General features: G+C 42.9%; 1 protein-coding gene and 1 long non-coding RNA gene across 4 annotated transcripts; both read left to right on the top strand.

Moving 5' to 3' along the window:
- The first annotated feature begins 14 nt into the window (after positions 1 to 14).
- On the top strand, positions 15 to 20,071 carry WDR4 (WD repeat domain 4). Of its 3 annotated transcripts, none has more exons than XM_015644142.1 (11): positions 15 to 138; positions 1,507 to 1,569; positions 2,302 to 2,448; positions 4,747 to 4,903; positions 5,444 to 5,556; positions 8,191 to 8,251; positions 9,254 to 9,352; positions 14,067 to 14,131; positions 14,785 to 14,968; positions 15,854 to 15,923; positions 18,911 to 20,071. In XM_015644142.1, the coding sequence occupies exons 1-11, from the start codon at positions 17 to 19 to the stop codon at positions 19,090 to 19,092; spliced, it is 1,263 nt and encodes a 420-aa protein (XP_015499628.1). In that variant the 5' UTR covers positions 15 to 16; the 3' UTR covers positions 19,093 to 20,071. The 3 variants fall into 3 exon arrangements, with proteins under 3 accessions (XP_015499628.1, XP_015499619.1, XP_033367481.1); XM_015644133.1 differs by lacking the exon at positions 15 to 138 and adding an exon at positions 1,170 to 1,225; XM_033511590.1 differs by lacking the exon at positions 15 to 138 and adding an exon at positions 1,170 to 1,225 and having other exon boundaries at positions 15,854 to 15,943.
- Positions 1,570 to 2,203, top strand: LOC117243790. The gene is made up of 2 exons (XR_004495702.1): positions 1,570 to 1,674; positions 1,784 to 2,203. It is a non-coding gene; the product is annotated as an uncharacterized LOC117243790 (long non-coding RNA).
- Positions 20,072 to 21,965: the final 1,894 nt, after the last annotated feature.

The following is a 21,965-nucleotide window of genomic DNA, read 5'->3' as shown; positions in this document are numbered from 1 at the left end:
GTGGCGGCGCGGGCGCATGGCGGGCGGCGATGGCGGCGGGCGCAGCCCCGGGGCCCGGCCGGCGCTGGCGCTGCGCGGGGCGATGGCGGTGGCGAGCGGCGGGGGGCGGCTGCTGGCGGCGCGGCCCGGGCGCAGCGGGTCAGTGCGGGGCGTGCGGGGCCGGGGAGCTGCGGGGCGCGGGGAGGCCTGGCGGCTCGGAGCGGCGGAGGCCGCCCGGTGCGCCCTGAGGGGCTCGCAGGAGCCCGTGTGTGGCCCCGCTGTTAGCGCGGGGAGGTGGTGGGGCCGTGCCGGAGCCCTGGCCCTGCTGCCGTTCGTGCCTTTCCGTGCTCCTCGTCGGCGTTTTCTGTCACAGAAACATCACTTTTAAACTTTATAGTCTTGGCGGTTTTCTGTCACTGTTGTGCTCCCCCAATTGGACTATATATAGCATAAAGCATATACATATATATATATATACGCACATACATACATATATGTATATATACACATATATATACATATGTATATATATACACATGTATACATATGTATACATATATGCACATACTTATATACATACATACACATATATGTTATATTTTTATCATATATATACATATACGTTATATATATGTGTGTGTATATATATATATAAGATATGTAATAATGATCTATTTTATTCCTATAAGGAAGATGGATATAAATAGCTCCAAGGTGGGTACCAAGAGGATGGTGCCAGACTCTTTCCAACTCCTGTTGCCCAGTGACAGGGTGAGGAGCAATGGCCATAAAATAAAACACAAGAAGTTGCATCTCTCAGCACAAGGAAGAATTTCTTCATGTTGAGGATGGCAGAGCTCTGGAACAGCTGCCCAGGGAGGGTGTGGAGTCTCCCTCTCTGGAGACATTCCAAACCCCCCTGGATGTGTTCTGTGTCACTGTTCCAGGTAACCCTGCCTGGGCAGAGGGTTGGACTGGGTGATCTCCAGAGATCCTTTCCAACCTGAATGAGATTCTGTGTGGCATCTGAAGGGAGGTGTCAGAAGATGGGCTCACAGGTGCCCAGCAATTGGACAGGAGGCAGGGGGAAGAAACTGATACTTTGTGTGGAGTCTCCCTCTCTAGAGATATTGCAGACCTGTCTGGACACAATCCTGTGCCATGTGCTCTGGGATGACCATGCTGGAGCAGGGAGCTTGGACCACATGATCCACAATGGTCTCTTCCAACCTGATTCTGTGACTGGGTAAATGCTACTGGCAGATGTGCTGAGTCTGACAGAAGTTTATGCAAAATACAGGGTTTCTTCACCAGCAGGGAAGGATTTCCTTTTTGACATGTGCATACAGTCCAAAATTTAAGCCTCTGCCACATCTGTAGCACTTGGGCAGAGGTGGTTCTCGAGATGTGGGGCAGTTGTGCCCAATAACTAAAACAAGAGAATCTTACAAAAGAGTTGCCACTCTCTGTAGTTAAGTTCCTGGTTGTTCTAGTGCCAGTAATTTTAGGTTTGTTTTTCCCTTGCAGTGATGAGAGTCTCTTCGTGTACGATTGCAGCAGTGCAGAGAAGCAGCCCTTAGGAGAGAAGGGGTGAGAAAATCTGCTCTTTTTCTGGAGGGTGCATCTCTCATCCCACACATCTCTGTGTGACAGTGAAGGCAGTAAAAGAAAGGCACAGGATAACTCCTTGAGCAGGTGAAGGGTTGGTTTTGCTAACCCTGATGGATATATATGGATCTAATTTTTGTTTTGATTTCACACAGAGTTTTATTCCACTGTGCACTTTTTTCTCTTTTTTTTTCAGAGAATCAGCAATGGCAAAATCAAAATCAATAATTCTCTCTCTTGTCAGTCAAGACATTTGTGGAAAAGTCCTGCCTTCTTTGTTAGACATCTAAAACCAAAAAAACCCACAAAGCACTTACATAAGTTCTCCTCCAGATCTGTTCTCTAAGTCATGAAAATTCAAAACACACACACAAAAGTATTTTTCTTAGCTTAGAATCAGCCCCTGGACATTGTTTTACTTGCAGCTAAACAGGAAACATATTACCATTTTCTTCATAATTTATATCAAGCTGTACCAGCACAAACTTTTGTTTTCTAAACAGGTTTTGATACAAGCCTAGACCTTCTATCAGTTTCCTTTGTCTTGGGTTATTTCTTTGCATTAATGTCCATGTTGGCTCAACATTTTAAGCAGAAATAAAAGCATTTAAAGTTTTACTTTGTTCCTCACACTCCTGATGGTTTGGGAACAACCTCCTCAGAGAATTTAGTAGCTATCAGATTGTGAACTGTTGGTCCCCTTCTCTCTATTAGGCAGGATGGAAAAGTGACAGATAAAGGAAGTGATGACATCCTGGCTTTTGCCTTCTCCCCATCAGGAGATTATTTTGCCTTGACAGATGACAACAAACGCCTGATTCTGTTCCGTACAAAGCCTTCCTGGGAATGTGTTAGTGTCAGGTAAGGAAGCAGGATGGTGCATGCTGTTATGGCTGATGGATTTAGAGTCCTATTTGGGATGTTGATGTTTGTTATTACTTTGCTTCCTTTTGCTGTTTTTTTTTTGGTTTTTTTTTTTTTTTAATTCCCTCGCTCAAACTCATTTAATGCTTTTGGGAATTCAGAGTATTTGTGAAGAATTGATGTTTGGTCTTCCTGTCACCAAGAGTGGGAGTGCAGATGTTTAATATCACTGTCCAAGGAAGGATAATCTCTTTCCTTAATCCAAACCCAGTGATTTTTATCTTTAGGAACTAAAACTTAACCTGCTCTTGGTGCACTGGGGTTGGGCCTGTAAGTAATACTGAGCAGTTCAGTAAGTGCATTCTCTGTTCCTTCTGATTTTGAGGAGTTTTGGAGAGTTTGTGAACTTTCTAAAAAGTTGTGATCTTTTCAAAAAGCACATCCTCAGAGATGCTGCAGCTGCTTTTCTTCAGTACATTCCTCTTGAGGAAACAGCCTGTAGCTGTCCACCAGAGGTCCTCCAGTTCCAAGTTTTCTGCTGCTGCTTGTGACAGTTCTCTGTAGGAAAACCAGGACCGTGAAGGGCTTCCTGAGAAAGTACCTGAGCATGTGATATCTCTGCTTCTGTTGGTCTCTGACAAATGTGAGACCCTGGTTGCAAAAAAAAAAATAAATAAATTGAGTCTCTGTAGCTTGGCTCTGGTGTGTAGGATACAGGATGGAGCCTTGGGGTTAAACACTGTTGCACTGAGGAAGTGGTCACAGCATGAAGTTGTGCCAAGGAGGGTTTAGGTTGGATATTGGGAAAAGGTTTTTCATCCAGAATGGTTGAGCACTGGAGCAGCTCCCCAGGGAAGTGGTCACAGCACCAAGGCTTACACAGTTTAAGAAGTCTTTGCACAATGCTCTCAGGCAGGTGGTGGGGTTGTTGGGGTGTCCTTTACAGTGCCAGGAGTTGGATTCAGTGATCCTTGTGGGTCCCTTTCAACTCAGGATGTTCTGTGACAAAGCCAGAAATGCCCTGTTCTGTTCATTCTGTGTTCTGCACTCCCTGCTGCCTGCTTTATGTGTCTTGCCTGTAACATGCTACTGGATAATTGTTTGGTGTTTTGTTTCTGCTGAAAGTTTAACTAGGACCACAGCTAGAATTTTTGGGAATGTTTTTACCTCATATTGGGAAACTGGGAATAAATACAGGCAAAAGGCTTTCTGCATGGATAACAATGCCAAAGTTTGAACTATGTGACTTGAGTTGGTGTTTTGTGGCAAGCTGTATTAAAGTCTCACACAGTGCTGGCCTTTGTGTCAGACAAAGGGGAATTTTGAATCTTTGTGCTCAAGATCACAGGTGGTACAATGAACTTGGAGCAAGACTTTCTGGTTGGCAAACTTTTTTTTGGAACTGTGTTGCCTGTGGTCCTGTTCTTGTGATGTTCTTTTAAGTAGCCATTAAAAAGTCTGGGAATTTTTCTCTTCCTACCTGAAACATAGCATATTGTCCTGTTGCCTCCACATGGCTATTGAATTTCAGAGTAGATGAATATAAATATCCATTTTCTATGATCCTTGGTGCCCACAGTCCTGTGCTAACACAAAGGATATGTTTTCTGGTATCTGTGGTCCTTATATTTATCTGAGCAGTTGTAAGAAAACTGTTACCTGCTACACTTGCAACTGGAACTATCATGATGATCGATGATGAGGGAAACTCAGAGTTCAGGTTCAGAGCTTTGTCTGGACAAGGAATGTGGAGCCTGTGCCTCTCTGACTTGGCATATGAGGAGAAAATATTTCCAAGTCTCTCCATGAAGGGTTTCCCTTTACAGTACAGAGTGGCAACTGGAGGAGAAGTTCCTACACAGTTTTTAAAAGTGTTGCTGGAAAGGATTCCAATAGGACAAATTTTGCAATAGGACAAATCCTGCCATGTCTTTTCTATGTGTTTAACTCATGTTTTTATGATGTAGAGTGCAAGGAAGTTTACCAGCCTTCATTAGAGTCCTGGCATGCTGCCTGGGTGAGGTGCTCAGTTGAGAAAATACCAAAGCAAAATGCAGTCATGCAGCTTTTAATGGTCTCCTTTTCCTCCCCCCACCCCAGGTGTTTGCTATTACATAATTCACTCATTTACTAGACTCAAAAGTGCTATTTCAGCCCCATAATGTTACTCTCATCACTGCCATTTCAGTAATGTTGCATCTGAGAACTTTTTGCCCAGACTTTTGGTCTGTTTAACTTCCAGACTTGCTGAAGCTTCCATCCAGAGCTGTTCAAGCTGTACCTTTTGTCTTTCAGGTTTGTTAACAGGAGATGCACATCCCTGGTTATCACAGCTGCAGAGGAGAAGATTTTTGTTGCAGATAAGTCTGGAGATGTCTATTCTTACTCAATAACAGAACCTCAAGCAGATGGAAAACTTGAGCTGGGACATGTCTCTCTGCTATTGGATGTGGTAAGTGCCTCTGTGTATTTACAAACCTGCATTCCTGCTTGTGCTCGGGTTTCTCATTGTTGCTCTTGTCTCAGATTTGTAGTTTGCTACTTTTTTTTATTATTACTTATTTTATTTTATTTTTTTTGGTAATACATAAATGAAATGTGGTCCAGACTTCTTCCTACTGAGTTAGTGTTGGCAGAGTTTGGTAAGGGAAACAAGCTTATGAGTGTTGAAAAAGTCTTCATGTTACAGTCACAGAAGTCTTGGTGACAGAGTGTCTGTGGGAGTTCATCCACTCTGCCATGAGAGCTGAGCTCTTCATTGTGCTAAGTTTTTTTTTTAAGATGCAAAGGGTCTTCCAGCTCTACTGTTGGGGCTGAGTGGCTTTCACTGGATCTGGAAGTCAGTGTTACTTTCCCAAAGACTTACTCTTCCATTGTTGGTGGAAAAGAGAGGTCTGTACCTGCCTTTTGGGATAAGGATATACTCTTTTTCATAGTTAAGAAGAATTTCAAGCCTTGAACTGCTGGATACTAAAACTCCCTTTCCCAACAGGCCCTGAGCCCTGATGACCGGTATATCCTAACTGCAGACAGAGATGAGAAGATCAGAGTCAGCTTGACAAAGGCTCCCTACAGTATTGTATCCTACTGCATGGGACACAGAGAGTGAGTGCCTTGTGTGCCAGAGCCATTGTGTGCAGCCATTCCCTGCTCAGCCACCCTCATCCACTCTGTGGGTGAAATCTTCTCCTCAAATCACACTAAACAACAGCTTGGTCTGTGATAGGATCATGGAATGGCCTGGGTGGGTGGAAAGAAACCTTTAAAAGTCATCTGGTCCAACCCCCCCTGCCATGAGCAGGGACATCTTCAACAAGATCAGGTTGCTCAGAGCCCTGTCCAAACTGGCCTTGAATGTTTCCAGGGATTGGGCTCTACCACCTCTCTGGACAACCTGTGTTTCACCAACCTCATTGTGAAAAAAAATTCTTCCTTAATATCTAGTCTAAGTCTACCATGAGTTTAAAGTCATTATCCCTCCTCCTGTTGCAAGGTCCTTCTAAAAAAATCTGTCCCCATCTCTTTTGTAAGACCCCTTTAGGAACTGGAAGGCTGCAGTAAGGTCTGCCCAGAACCTTCCCTTCTCCAAGCTGAACCCCCAGTTCTCTCAGCCTTTCCTCACAGCAGAGGTGCTCCTGCCCTCCTCTTGTTTTTATGGCCTTCTCTGGACCTGCTCCAACAGATCCATGTGCTTCTTGTACCCAGGACTGCAAAGCTGGACACAGCCTCCTCTGGGGCCTCACCAGAGCAGAGTAGAGGAGCAGAATCATCTCCTTCCACATGCTGGTCACAGGAAGCTCCAGAAATCGTTGGCTCAGGATGGAGCCTATTTTATTCTTAGGTAGGGAAGTCTTAGGAACTGTCTTTTGAGGTTTGAACATGTGCTAGTTAAATTAATGGCATTTCAGTGCAGAACTCAGACTTGTAGGTTCTGTGGTAATACAGAAAACCTGGCTGTGTCAGCAGGATGGATAAAGCGTGCCTGCCTGGACACCAGAGTGCAGAGGGATGGAGACTGCACTGTGACATACATCCAGGGCAGGGAGCCTACCAGGAAGATGGAGAGTGTCAGGGTGTGACATTGGTGGCTGGGTTCTTTTTCCCAGGACCCAGACTGACGAGAGAGACTTGTTTTCTCATATTCTGGCTCAGTTGTTTATTCTTTCTTATCTATATTATATATTTGCAGAGTACAAGTAGCTATATACACTGGGGAAGCAAGGTGCAAAATGGAGAGTGAAGAACCTCTCCAAGGTCTTTTATGTGTCTATTTTTGCAATAATCAAATGGCAAGTAAATTATTTCTTTTAGTAACCTGACACCTGTGTGCTGCAATGTGAAATTCTTTATCCAAGCACTCTTTATTACACAAAAACCCTTAGAAGAGGAAGATGAAGAAGGACAGGAAGAGGAAAGCAACAACACCCCAAATCCTCTATTTTTTATCTCACATATTAACACAACTAAAACTCCAAACTTGTAACCTTTTCACCCAGTGATTTAATACAGTTCTATCTATCTCACACTCACATTCTCAGTTTCTCTGCTTAGTTCTAGAAGCTTTCTCCATAGCTTTAGGTTAAACTCAGTGTTCTCTTGGGTTTCAGAGCCTGTCAGCACAGATAAAGGAATATTTCCTGTGGCACTGACCTCAACAGAGAGAGTCTATAAGAGCTTGGAGTCACAGGACAAAAGGGAATGGCTTTGAACTTACAGAAAGCTTAGATTAACTATTAGGAAAAAAATTCTTGACTGTAAGGGTGGTGAGACACTGGCACAGGTTGCCCAGGGAAGTTGTGGATCCCCATTCCTGAAATGTTCAAGGTATTCATTAATGGTTGCAGAGTGAAAAGCAGTTTAAATTAATTGAAATATATTCAAAAATTCAATGTTTAAATTAGACATTAATAAAAAAGGGTTACATAAAGCAATAATTGTCTCGTTTCACATTCTTAAGATTTTCTTCTCTCTGTGGGGCTTATGGTGATTCTTGCTGGATCTGCTGTGCCTGCTTTGACTTTGGAGTTTGTCTTTGAAGTTTGTGACCAAATCTTTTCCTTTTATTTTTTTACTCTATGGCTTCAAAGCTGTGCCTGTTTTCAAAGGCAATACTGTCTCATTCAGGTCAAGTTCTGCTCAGGTCACTGTATTTGAGATTGGTGAGCTCTGAGATAATAATGATCCCCAGATGCTCAGGTCCTCACTGCTCACCAAAGACAAAGCAGGATCACCGACTTCTGGAAAACAACTTCTGGCTGAATGTAGGCACTGGTGAACTGCCACATTAAAATTCTGTAAAGATTGTTTTTAAATGATCTCCCAGCTGTGGCTGGAGAGATGTGGCACTCTGGAGGCTGAGCCATCACTGCTGTGGTTTAAAGGATCTGTTGATTCATGTTTTTAATGTGCTTCATGAACTGAGAAATGGGAATGTGCTACCTGAGTAAATCTGTCTCCATTGGCATTTTTTCATCTAAATGACAATGTTCTCAGCTGGGAGGAAGTCAGTAGAATTCCCTCAGTGCAAATGGGGAAATGAAGTTCTTTATTAAGTAGAGAGTCAGTAGTTTGTGTAGTGCTTATATTTACTAAGTACTGGTGACATTTTTTTCCTCCTAATTATCTTGATGTGGAAAATCTGTTTGTTATTGTAAGGTTCTCTTTAAAACTGCTGTTTTCTCTTACTGTGTATGTTTAAAGACCAGGATGTCAATCTAACTCTGACTGCTTTTCCTTTAGGTTTGTAAGCAAAATACTTGTAATACCCAACTGTCCTGACCTGCTGTTGTCAGCTTCTGGGGTATGTATTGCAATTACTTCCAAAAAGTGTTGGTTTTTGTATGTTTGGGGTTTTTTTATTATTATTTATACCAATTCAAATTCCTTGGGATACTTGGAATAATCTCTCATGTTTTACAGCATGGCCTCCCTCCTCCTCCTCTTGGTTCTGTTCTGTGTTCAGCCATTCTGTTGCTGGATCACATAAAAACCTTTTACTGTGCTTATAGTAAAAGGCATCTTTGGGATGGTGAAGTTACCATTAGCTTTTGCTCTGGAGCACAGACACTGTCTGCTTGGATGAGAACTGTAGAAATGAATGTTCTCTCCCTTCCCTCCCCAGCCCTTTTTCTGAACTGATGGCATCCTGCTGCCATGCCACACCTGTACAGAGATGGAGTTGACTTAAAAGAAAGGAAGCAGTATTCTTTGTTCCCCAAACTGCCAAAACTGCACAGGAAATAAATGATGTTTCCTGTGAAGATCACAGTAACTCTTGGCATTGCTGTTCTTGCTTCCCTAAGGTTCTTGTCCCTCTAATTATTGAAGCAGCTCTAATGCTAGTGTTGCATGTGGCTGTATTTCACTCTTGGCAAATGCTCCTGGCTTTGTTTTCCCAGAGAGGTGTTTAGCCTCTCTTCAGGAGGTTGCTAAATCAAATGAGAATTTGGTTGATAACAAGAGCGTGGGGCAGAGAAGGGCAGCCTGAAAGAATTGCCATTAAAATGCTGAGCACATGTATGATTGTGCTGTTGGAGACAGGCTTAAAATGCCCTCCTCCAGCTACCCAATTTCCACTTCAAAAGGAGAAATAAAATTAGCATGATTGAATAATTTAGAATGCAGGGGGAAATTATGTTAATTAAAATGCTTTATCTGCAATTTGAGGTCTTAACTAAGTGATTATTTAGCAGCTTCTGTGGGGAGCTCTTCAGGGAAACGGGGTTTAGCTGAAGGCCAGGAGTGGCCTCTCTTTGCCTGAGTGCTGGTAGTGATGGACTTGTGTCCACTTCCATCTGTCCAGGACTCCACTCTGAGACTTTGGGAGTATAAAAGTGGAGAAGAAGTGCACTGCTGTCAGCTGAGTACCATCTGTGGGCCTCAGGCAACCAAACCAGAGCAGGTATGTCCATATGTGCCAGGGCTTTTGCCGTGCTCCTGATCCTTGGGACAGCCAAACGTGGTGGTTGCATTTTGTTGGAAGTGTTTCCCTTCTGTCACTGGGTTTAGAACTTGAAAAAACTGTTACAATAGTCTGGGATTTTGGGAAGACAGTCCCTGAAGTCCATTCCTGTGTTTTGTGTGAATTTCTAAAATGTGCTAAGCAGTGACCAAAAGAAGCTGCTCCTAATTCTTCCCACATTTAAGTTCTGGACAGTGGACAAAGCCTTCCCTTGAAATTTCTTTTCCAAAACCACTGCTGTTGTAGTCTCCTAGGCAGAAAACATCCTGTGACAATGAGAAGATCTAAACATTCACCCTTTTTTTAAAAATGCTTAGAATTTTAAGTGTTAAAGTTGCAATTTTCCTGAGGAAAAATAAGCTTTGTAATATTTTTAACCAGTGACCTGCTGTAGTGCCCTGTGGAGTCAAAATGCTGGGCTTGTTATTTTAGGTTCTCTTGCAGCTGGACAGTGCCCAAAATTTAAATGTATGAGTCCTACATGAAAACTGAACACCCCAGGAGCTCTCCTGAGCTTCCAACCTGTACACCAGTGGTCTCACACACACAAGTTTGGGGTGCTGCTGTGATTTGAAATGCTCACCTGATGTAAGCAGTCATTCTGGTAGTGCTTGAAATCTAGTTTTGTTTTTTTCTTGTCATCTAATGTGGCATAAGACCAATTAGCAGTGAAACAGCACTGTCCTTGTCCCTGCTGCATGCATGGAATTAAACCACCTACTCATCTGCTGGGTTATTTGAGTTCACCTCACCACCCATCCTGCTGCTTGTGATTTTTCATGTGAATCTCCAAAACACTTCTTTCCCTGCAGACCACAGCTGCCTCCCAGTTCTCAGGTGACTGGGAAGCCAGGCATGGCTCTTGAGGCAAATCCAGTGTGGAATCCATATCCAGGCAGAAATTGAATTGAAAATGCCTTCCTTCCCTTCTTTGTGTTGTGGTTTTGGTAGTGGAAGTGTGCTGTGCTTCACCTCCCCCCAGCTGGGGAGCCACTTTCATCACAGCTTTCCCATTTAGATAGTGGAAATCTTGGTTTGGGACAGAGTTCCTGTTAGCAGGAATTCAGGGTGATATCCATGTGGACAATCTAACCTGCTCCTTGGACCTGGGAGTCTTCTTGGAAACACTTCTGAGCCACACACTTCTCACACACATGCACGAGGTCTCTGCCCCATTTCAGCTTGATGCCAGTGCTTGAAATCTTTGAAAAAGCTGTTCTTGGGGTTTTTGACAAGTGAAAAAGGTACAAGATGGTGAGACAAGCCCATCTAAGTGGTATCCACTGATACTTTGGGTGCAGCAGAATTTGAACTTTTGTTTTAGAGGGAATAATAGGTTTATTTTAAAACAGTTTGCCTTCTAGATTTATAGATTGTTTGTAGTTTAGTAATACTTGCTAATAGTAATAAAATCCCTTCCACAAGATACTGTTCATGCTGATGTAGCCTCAGGAGAAATTGGAGATGCCCTTTGCTTGAGGAGTCTCCATTTAACTTCTTTACCTCAGTGTGAGTAAGCAAAGACAGAAAGGGAAAGCCCACAAACTGTGGTTTAATAAATAGAACACAGCAATTAAGTAATAAACCTTATTCCTTCAGTGCTTTGCAGTTTTTCCATCCACTGCCACGTGTGGTGGTGTTGGAAGCCACATGGTGGCTTGAGTCTATGAAATCCTGGATACTGCTCACTCTCACAGGTGTTCTGCAGTGAAAAGGAGGCTCGTGTTCTGCTGGCATCATAGTGCTGGAAATGCCAGAGGTGACATCTGCTGACAGTGTTTAGTCATGCTGTGCATCCAGGTGTGTCACAGATCATCTCCACAGCCTTGAGGGACATTTGTGGTCTCAAGGACACATCTTCTGAATCCGCACTTTGCAGCCTGTAACAAACACAGTGTCTACAAAAGACTCTGCAGCCAGGGATCAGATGGGGATATAAGTGCTTTTTCTGTTTTGTTTTGTTTGTATTGTTATATTTCATCTTTACCATTGATAGCCAGTGTGAATGCACTGGAGCTTTAAACACAGCTTGAAGCTCAATGAGGATGGAATCATCAGTAATGGTGGGTCATGTGAGCACAAAAATGTGGGCTTATTTGGCTTGGCAGATGATGAATATGTGTCTGTTTGGGGAATGTAGGAGTGTTTTCAGCAGTGTAGCATTGGTTTCAGCTGATGGCTTACAGATCCTCAGTTCATTTTCCCACTAGAATGGGAGTAATTCTTTTAATTCCATAGTGCTATATAAATATTTTCTTGCTTCAGAGCTTTCACCTCATCTTATCCTCCTGACAGCAGAAGCTTGTTTAAAGTCCAGAACATAAATTGCACAACTCTACCCCAATGCACCAATATATTAATTTTTTATAGGGTCACCTCTTCTCACAGATGACATCAAAAGTTAATTTTAAGGTGTTGGCAGGCTGATAACAGTGTCATATAAACACTGACTTGAGTTCAGAGAGTATCAAGTGAACATCTGTTTATCACAGAATGTTCTGTAGCCCTTCCTTAACTGATTTCATAGCCTTGCCCTTGACCATGATACTGCTGTGGGTCTTGCATTCATTTTGCTGATTTTTTTTATCTTACCCACACATGGGAAGAACTTGGAAAGAAGATGCATTTTCCTGTCTCTTTCCAGCTGTGAATAAAACTTGGTTTAAATCAAAACAGCCTCCTCCTCCCTCCTCCAGTGGGGTTGGGAGAGAGCTGCTGCCTAATTCAAGTTCACAGAACCCTTTGTCTCTCTAACAAAGCACTTGGCTGTGTAGGTGGGCACTTCCCTGCATGTTTGTCAGGCAACAGGCAGAGAGGCAGAGCTTTGTTATTAGAAATAAATAGCACAAGTTTCAGCTTTATATCTATATATATACATATCTATATGTCTATGTCTTGGCTTGTTCCTTTAAGTGTCTGAAGAACCCACTCATGGCTTGCAGTAAATAGGAGCTGTCAGTTCTACTCCAAACCTGTGGTGAAAGTGGCTCCATCCTGCAGAAACAGCATTTAGCCACATTAGCTACAGAGAACCTTAATGGTTCAGCCCACTCATCCTACCTGGTACTTGGAACAATATTTTATGTCTGTGTGAAACAGGGGTCCTGGGTCCCAGTGCTAAATATGGACTAATAATTTCATATTTCTGCAGAGTAGCAGGAGATCAGTCCCATCTGTTCTCAGGAGCTCTGGACCATATCAGTCCTTTTGATAATGTTTTTTATTAAGTGCTTCTCTTCTGTCCAAACAGGTGGTTGAGATGAGTGAAAAGTGTGTGCATGCTGTTCTTGCTTCCTCCTATGAAATCATATCAACACCATTTTTCTCATGTGCTAGAGAAAAAAAAAATGAGAAATTTCTAACTCTGTTATACCATGAATTAATTTTCTTTCCCACAGTTGTTTTATCTTTCAGTGGTTGCATCATGTGCTGTTGACAAAACAGCTTCTGGTGTTAAACTTGCTGACTTGAATTTTTGGAAGCTGTACAGCTTGTTTTGCTTTCCTACATGGATTGCAAAACTGTGAAACAAGCACCCTGACAATGCCTATACATCAGCTGGTAGCTTCAAGGGTAAAATCCTGTGCTAACTCCCAAATTTACCCTAACTTAGTGAACCAGAGGTTCTGTCCAGTCACCAGTGTCGTGTTAAGGAAAGAGGTGGAGGTTAAAAGGAAGAATACTTGAGGATCCATCAGAATTCTGCCAGCAGAGTGTCAAAAAGATGTATTTTCCCTTCCCTAAAGGAAATAACTCTCTGCTTCTCTGCTTGGAAGGTTTTAGTCATCAGCAGTGTTGGTGTTGTTGCTGCTTATAAAATACACTTGAGAACCAGCCTTTTGCTGTTGCAGTTTTGGCATTCACGTTATATAATAGATACTTTTGCAAAAGCACCCCAGGACATCATTTTGCAGTTTTTCTGCTCCTCCCAAGTCCTCCCCAGTCCAGGAGTCTCAAATAATTTGTTTTATATTTCAAGTAGAATGCTTTGTGCAGCAAAAGTGCTGCTTCTCTCCCAGATAAAACTGTCTAACTTCTAAATTGGGAGTTTGATGTGGGGTTTTTTGTTGGTTTTGTTGTTTTTATTTAATGAGGAAAATGGCCTCAGGCAGGCCTTCCTTGTTGTTCAGAACACATTTTCTGTGGAGCAGGATGGCTTCACCCAGACTCGGGTTGAAACACAGGCAGCACAGCAGGGATATTAGGGATATTAGCTATGCATCACTATCTTCGTTTTTTAACAAACACAACAGCAACTAATAGCTTGTGTTTATAATATCTGAACTGCTGGAGTGATATTCTGCCTGAGCAAGTTTAATGTCAATGTTTTTCCCATTAGCATTGCAGAAGAGAATGTCTGAAGGTGGTGCATTTTCCTTCATCTCTTGGTTTGTCTGCTATGAGTAGTTCACTCAAACCTTTACAATTGATCTCTGGACAGTGTGGAAGGCAGAAGTGTGGAAAACTTCATAAAACAGCAAACACTGGTACAAAAATATCCTTGACTGCAGTTAGAGGGTAATTTAAGTTGCTTAACTTGCCGTAAATTAAGACATCTGCTAAATTTTAAAGGCTCATAGTGAAATGGAATGTGAATTTTCTGCCCATAAATGGTCCTAATTTACAAGGATATTTTTTTTTCTATTCCTGATAGAAATACACTGTGTCAAGAATAACCTACTGCTGTCAAGGTAGTTATGTTGCCATCCTGTGTGACAGGTAAGAATAGATGGAATAATGCCTAAAGTCATCACAGCTGCTGCAAAGGCACGAGCAGCTTTCCCTGCTGGCTGTCCTGGCTTTCCCTGAGCCTGGAGTTCTTGGTACCCCAGGAATATGTCCAGGAATGCCTGTGGCCTCCCAGGAAGCCTCTGTGTCCTGCACTTGCTCTGAGTGCAGAGGGGAGTGCAAGGGTTACCTGGCTTAGTTAATTTTTGTAGAGTTTGTGATGTCTTTCCCTCAGTGGAGGAAACATGAGGCTGGGATCTACAAGAGCTGGGGATGTTTCATTTTGGCTGGTGCTCAGCTGTGTATTCCTTCAAGTGCAGCCCTGTAGGCCAGTGTGCCACAAAGCAACACTCCTCATAAAAGTCCTTAGCAATCCTTATGAAATTCCCTTTACTACCCTTTCTTTTAGAGGAGGCAGCACTGACTGCTTTTTCTTTCACATAACACTTGTAAAGCTGTTTGACACTTGGGGTATTTACAGCTTCTGACTCAGATCATGTAAGCAAACAGCATTTGAAGTGCTCATTCTAACCACTTGGCTTTGGCTCTGTTTGGAATAATAGTGGGTGTCTGTAGTTTGCTGTACAAGTGATGACTGTAGGTGGATTTGGTAATAGTGGTAATTAAGTTTTTCCTCTCAAAAGTATTCCCACAGTCTACATCTTTCAGCTTGATGCCACTGCCCAGCAGCTGGTTTACAAACAGCAAATCTCTCTGAAACACAAAGGCTGGGACATTGCATTTGAGGAAACGGGAGACCTGTGGATTTTGCAGGAAGACAAGGAAGCTCCTCTTCTTTTGTGCAGATCATGTGATGGACAGTGGAAGGTACATTTTTAAAGCTGAAAATCCTGAGTGTTTGGTGATGTCTTGAGGCCACAACAGAAGTGGAGTTTGCTGTTCCAAGAAAGCTAAAAAGGCACCTTTCTCTCTGTTTTGAGATGGAGTAAAAGCCATAGATACACATCTCATTCTTCTTCTCACCTGTGAATGATGCAAAGGAGCTTTTTATGAACACCAATGTGTCTGTTCTCAGCTAAAGCTGCCATCTGGCACAGCAGGATCAGATGCTTGTCAGCACTCAGTACTTTAAACCATTGCCTGAGCTTTCTGTGGGCTACACTTGATTAGAAAAGAAACAAAACCACAAACCAACAAAATCCCTTTGGGTTTGCTCAGGAATGCTTTCCACACAGCTTTCCTTGTGCCTGCCTCTGAGGGATCCTTTGCAGGACAAGGCATTCTGGGAGCAGTAAGGGAATTACTTTATTTTCAGTGAGAACAGGGAATCAAATTTGGGGTATGTGCTATCAAGTTCTCTTTTATTGCCTATTAAACAACTGGAAACTCATTTGTTATCCTTGTAAGTCCCCAGCTAATTATGGTCTGGTTGTGAAGTGGTTTTAAATGAAACTTCAGAGTGTGTTCTTTGACCCTAACGTGTTCCCTGGGATATTTCTTTTCCTTACAGATTAGTAAGTGGGAATCAATTTCTTTGTTCAGATGGCAAAGCTTTCCTGGCAGAACTTGAGATTCCAGGCCAGGTTTCAGTAACAGTCCTAGAAAAAAGGAGCCTGGAAGAGATCATGGAGGTTTTACACTTGATCTGTTTCACTACACTCTTCTGAGAGCTGTTGCATTTTTCAGCATGCTGTGAAACATGACATTGTCTATTAATCCCAAAATAACATGCAGCCTTCCTTCTTTTCCCAGGCTGTAACTGATGACAAAGGATTACAGAAGATGTCAAAATACATCCAAGACAACTGGACAGTGTTTGAAGGTGAGAAACTTGGCCAAAAGGTACAGTGATTGCAGTTTTTACAGCTGAAGCATAAGATTTAGAACAAGATTTGAGTTCAGTTCACTGGCTGTTGGAAATCACTCAATCTTTTCTCAGTTTCATCACTCTGTCTGGTGTGGAAGTCAGTGCAGATAATGAAGTGTGTTCAGGTCACTGTTATCACAGAACCATATAGGTATTTAGAGCTGAATTGCAGCCTTAGAGCTTTTCCACCGACACCTTATCACAGGGATGCATCCAGACAGCCTCTGGCAGAGCTGCTGGAGTCTGTCTGACTGCTGTGGTATCAAATACTGGTGTTTGTTGTCTTGTCTCCTGCTGGTTGTGTGAGACTTTATCACAGGTACAGTGGAGACAATCAGGATGGAGCAGATCTGCTGTAAAGATGGGCTGTTGGGTCCACCTTGGCAGGGCAGATGTGGAGCCTGTTGTGACTGGAAGGTGTGACCCTGGATAGGACAACAGATGACATTGCTTAGTGTCAGGGCTGGCTCATTTTGTTCTTGCTTCCTGTCCCACTCCCAGTCTCTGTCAGAAAAATAATGCCTGCTTTCCTCATTCAGAAGCACCCTATGTTTCCAGGATTTTTTTTTTATTATAAAAAATACCCAGCTGGAATTATAGCAGTGGTTGTGGCTGCAAGGTATAGAAAGGGCTGTGGCAATTATGTGTTGAAACTTCATTCACAGGAATTTCTACCCTGTACTTTGGTGGGAGACTGGAATCTTCCTTAAAAAACATGTTACAGTTCCCATCAGTCTTACAGTCTGTTCATGGTGGCCATATAGAAAGATGGAAGAGCTGCAGAAATGCTCAGTCTGCTGTAAGGTCTCCTAATATCTGGTACTGGATGGTTTAACATGTAGATGTCATTAAGTTGGTCATTAAATTGTAATTAAGGTGTTGCAGTCTTGGCAAGTCAGGTGCTCCTTTGGAAGAGAGATGTTTGCATGGAGATGTTGCAGACTTGATAGTTAGAGCCAGGCAGATAATTAGGAGGATGAGGTCTGAGAGAAAATGAGCACAGAGAAGGAAAGAGAGCAGGCAGGGGGGAGAGGTTCTGGGCATAATTAGCCCGTGGAACAAACAAGTGTGAAATGCAGTCACCAGCTCATCTGCAGCTGGGAAAGGAGCACAGCTCACATGACAGGGTTCATTATCGTTAATTAGTAAGGGGAAGCTCACTTGATGAGCACTTATTCCAGTGCATAATTAGTGCTTCAAAGATAGTTACATCTTCTGAAACAAGTGATCATTACATTGTTTGAATCCAGTCCTAATCCCTGCATATTGTCCTTTTATAAACTTTTCTCACCTGTCTGAGGTTTCTGTAGGATTTAAGATGCAGTGGTCAATCTGGAAGTATCACACTGTCCTAGGGTGGTTTGGGTTGAAAGGAACCTTAAAGACAGGGACACCTTCCATTAGTCCAGGTTGGTCAGGGCCTCATCCAGCCTGGCCTTGGACACTTCCAGGGATGGGGCATCCACAGCTTCTCTGGGAAACCTGTTCAAAGTGCCTCACCACCCTCACTGGGGAGAATTTCTTTCCTAATATTGAATTGAAACCCACTCTCAGTTTGAAGCCATTCCCCCTTGCACACATTAACCAGTTGGACATTGTGCTCTAACAGATCCCAGAACAGGATTTAGTGCAGACTGATCAAGTGGAGAGCAGGCTATTCAAGCTGGCAGCATGCAGTTTCTCCCAGGACTAAAGGCCAGTAAAGACTGTCTAAGTGCAACACCCCTGAAAGTGAAAGCTTGTGCTTTTCTGAGTACCACAAAGGGAAACTTGCTTTGTTTGTCTGCCAAGAAACAGGGTGTATGTGGGTTTCTGTGGAGTAGCACACTTAGCTTCACGACCAAACCTTAGCAGTTACTGGATTTCTCTTCCATTTTTCCTTTAAAGATTGTGAATTTTGGTAAGTGGAAAAGAGGTGAGAACTGGTGATAACTGGCTTTGTCAAGTGCCATTCCAACAATTTTTTAGAAATAAGGACCGAGGCAGCTGTTCTCATTCTGTGTTCTCTACAGAAACAAGATGATTAGGGATTTTTGGGTAGCAGTCAGTTCCTTGCTAAATTTATCTAAACCTACAGTCTTGGGAATGCTGTGAGGAATATTACCTTGAATTCACAGAAGGTGTAACAAAACCATTGGAACAAATGTTTAGGAATCTATGTGCTATAGAACCCAACTATTAAAAGTCTACTCCTTTGTCCTTCTTTTAAGTTAATACTGAAGGAGAAAAGCCAGCTAAGCACAGTTAGGTGGCAACTCCCTTTGTAGTGCTTGGGTCTTGGGACAACTTCAGTGGTTCAAAAACAGAAGTCCTGAAGTTTGCAAGTGTCCAGTGTGTGAGCTGTGTCCTCTCTTTGCTTCACTGTGAGGTGCTTGACTCTGTATGATTTTTTTTAGTCTAAAAATGGAGTGTGTGCCTGGCTGGTGAGTGCTGAACAGGTGCTTGCCAACACAAATCAGGCTTACACAGTGTAAATGTTGATATTTAATCACAGAGTGGTTTGGGTTGGAAGGGACATTAAAGATTATCTCATACCATCCCCATGCCATGGGCAAGGACACCTTCCACTACCCCAGGTTGCTTCAAGCCCCATCCAGCCTGGCCTAGGACACTTCCAGGGATCCAGGGACAGCCACAGCTTCTCTGGGCACCCTGTGCCAGGGCCTCAGCACCCTCACAGTCAAGAATTTCTCTCCAATATTTCATCTAAATCTGCCCACCTTCAGCTGAAAGCCATCCCCTCTTGTCCTGTCACTACATGCCTTTGTGAAAACCCTTCTCCAGCTCTCCTGAAGACCCTTGAGCTATTTGGAAGGCTGATCCAGTGGATAGGACCACAGTAAATGAATTGGAATGCCACTATCTAAAATTACAGCCCAGGAAGTAATCAATGAGATTGCTGAGGGAATTAATACCTGTGTTCTTGCTTTATTTTTTTACAGGTTTTGTTGGTGCAGGGAGCTACTACAGCCACCTCTACAAGGCCTCCTTTGAGAACATGGACGAGTACCTGCAGAGGAAGGAGGAGAGGTTACAGAAGCAGAAGAAGAAAAGGCAGGATCTGCAGCTTGATTCCAGTGAACAGACAAAAAAAAAGATGAAGACTGAAGAGGCATCACTATGACTGCTTTGAGCTTGTCCTCTTTGCCTTGAGGAAAGGAAGTGATCCAAGTGTGGACTGGTGTGGACTGGTTTTACATAAAAAGTGAATTATGCAAAAGGACTGGTTTAAAATTTTATTCAGATTTTCAGGCAGGCTGATATGACAGTATCCTGTTTGCAGCAAATAATGCATTTACAACATGCCTGAACTTTCTAGCAGAATACAGTGTTTGTGGCTCAGTCCTGGGAATCTCTGATGCATGTTATATGAATATTGGAGATGGCATTTTCCTTGAAACAGGATTTTCTTTTTGCCTACTGTGTTCAGGCTTCTTTTCAGGTGGAAACATGCTGATTAAAGTGGATGCAACTTTGTTTTTAATACTTTTGGTTTGGTTTATTTTGGGGCTTTTTTTTGTAAACTTTTTTAAAAGGTCTGTTAGTTAATGTAACTAACTTAGTGTACCTGGGTATGGGAAAGGGAGTGTAGAAAAAATTCCTGCTGGGTATGAGAGGTTTTAGCTGAGACTTTGCCTTCTCTGTTTTTATCCTTTAACTTTGGTTCATATGGTTGGGATTTTGCCTAGCTTTTAATCCATTACTTCTTACTTGTGGAATATCTCCATAGGAAGAAGTGCAAAAGTTAATTTTGTATGCTGCAAAGTAAAAGTAAAACGTGTCAGTCAACGTTGTGGTATTGGAAGCTCCTTCCATTGCAATATGATCCTACTGGTGTCTGTGAAAATCATTCCAGAGGCCTGGGAGCAAAATTTGGAGTGCATCCTGCTTTTTTTTCATGGAGAATTTTCCATACTTTAATTATCCAAGAGATACATCTTCTTGAGAAGTTATCAGTAAGAGCCTTATGGGGCCACTTGTTGATTCATCACAGGGCAGAAGTGTTCATCTGCCAGGTGGTATCATGTTCATGTGAAATATAATGTCCTTCACAAAACCAGGTGCGGAAATCTGTGCAGTCCATTAAAAGTACTCAGAATTAACCTGTGCACTGTGAGTGGTTCTTTCTCGAGTGTCTGGACACGGAGAATTTTTGCATTCAAAATGCAGATGTGTGGCCCACTGCTTGGTTTGGTGACAGATTCTCTCCTCCTTTTCTCCCATGGAAGATGCTGAATGTCAATAATAGGGCTCAGCAACAGGCAGATTTCTTGGTAGCTCATCTGAATCCCATGCTGATGGGAAGCTGGGATGAAAAACTGTAATTTCAGTCTTCTGAAGGAAGGTGTGGGGTGAAAACCTTCTGTGCTGTACCTGGAACAGCCAGTGCAGTGGTACAGCACTGGTGATGAATGTTTTCTTGGTTCTTGAGAAAGGATGACAAGCTGCCATCTGACTTGCTTTTGGGTAGGAGTGGTGGCTTGGACACTGAAGCACCTGTGGTGTGATGGTGGTTTTTAAAACTTTGTAGTTCTTTTGTTCATTGAATTGAAGAGAAACTCTAGGGAAAGCACTTGGGGAAGCACTTGAGGAAGTTCAGCCTCAGAGTGCAGCTTTTATTTAGGAGTAGAGTTGTTTGCTGGTGTGCAGATTCTGTAATACACCACCAGAAACAGGCTTGTATTCCCACTGTGAACCAGACAGGACAGGAGCAAAAGGTTCTGACTGGATATTTTGCTAGCTGTGAAAAATAAAGGACCCCATGATGAAGCTTGCAGAGACCATGCAAACTCCAACATTTTGGAACAAATTTGATCTGCAGGAGCCTGTATTGGGTCACTTCCAATCCATTTTCTCACTGGAGGAAGATCTGAGGAGGACACAGGTAACTGCTTTAAGTGGTTGGTTGCAGACCCTGTATATCAATATTATTAAACTTCTAAAGGATCAGAGGCTGTCATGACAATTCCTATTCCTGAGGGATGTTTTTCCTCAGCACAGGGTAGACCTTGACAGTGATCTCCACTGGCTGCAGGCACTCCTGTGATCCTCACCCTGCTCTGCTCTACTGGAAGAAACCCAAATTTTCTTCCAACACTTGAACTCATGACAGATTGAGGTGTGTGGGAGTGACATGAGATGTGATATCTGGCAGATGGCTCAGGCCTTTTTGTTCTTCATGCAAGTTCTTCTTTCCTATTCCATTTCATCTTTCCTTTTTCTGCACAGAGCAGTTCCTGAGCTTCAGTTCTGAGTCCACGTGTGCCTGTGCATTGCTTTGAAGGGCTCTGTGCAAAGTGATCAGAGAAAGGAAACTTTGCTGGAAGGTCTAAATCCTTTAGATGTTTTCCAGCCTGCCTTGTCTAACTGCAAAACACACACAAATCATGAAAAGGGAGTGGATACCACTGCTGCACAGAGGGAGACAACACTCCTCTCCCTGGTATTTGAACTATTTATTTCTAGTGGCTGAGCCTGATGTCACTTGCTTGTGTTTATCTTCTGAACTTGAACCAAGGCCTGTCTGTGTGCCTGGCAGAAGGGGGTGGGTCAGTGAGGGTGTAGTTTTATAGCAGGACTGCAAACCCTCAAACCATTCCAAGAATATTTCTAGGCCACATAAGTTTACCCCATGCTGCACTGGAGCTTCTTGTGGTGATTGTGCAACTCCCCTGCTTCCCTCCAGAGCACTGACAACCCCAGGAGCTTTTAAAAATGTAGGTAGGGAAAAGAGGTGTTTCTTTTCTTCAGTATTTCAAACCAAAACATATCCTTCCTACTCCCATTGCTGGGATTTCACCAAAACCCCTTTCAGCAGCACAGAGTTGAACAGGGTGACCTTTTATCTGTCATAGCAGGAAGGAACCCTAATCAAATGCAGCCCAGAAATATGCTTTGGAATGGTCCTTACATTTTTAAGAAAACTTTGAAAACAAGCTTGTTCTGTAAACAAATATGTCTGTAAACAAAGATGTTCCTTTACTTAAAAAGCAAAAC

This window comes from Parus major, chromosome 1 (assembly GCF_001522545.3).
Source record: "Parus major isolate Abel chromosome 1, Parus_major1.1, whole genome shotgun sequence".
Classification (NCBI taxonomy): Eukaryota; Metazoa; Chordata; class Aves; order Passeriformes; family Paridae; genus Parus; species Parus major.
The sequence above is the reverse complement of the archived record's forward strand: the minus strand, read 5'-3'. Positions and strand labels throughout refer to the sequence as shown.

What these genes read in the sequence shown, in the direction of transcription:
- WDR4 (XM_015644142.1), top strand. Translation starts at nt 17, where the DNA reads ATGGCGGGCGGCGATGGCGGCGGGCGCAGCCCCGGGGCCCGGCCGGCG. An exon ending in CATGTGATGGACAGTGGAAG is followed by an intron (nt 14,969 to 15,853) that starts GTACATTTTTAA and finishes TTCTTTTCCCAG; the next exon opens with GCTGTAACTGATGACAAAGG. An exon ending in CAACTGGACAGTGTTTGAAG is followed by an intron (nt 15,924 to 18,910) that starts GTGAGAAACTTG and finishes ATTTTTTTACAG; the next exon opens with GTTTTGTTGGTGCAGGGAGC.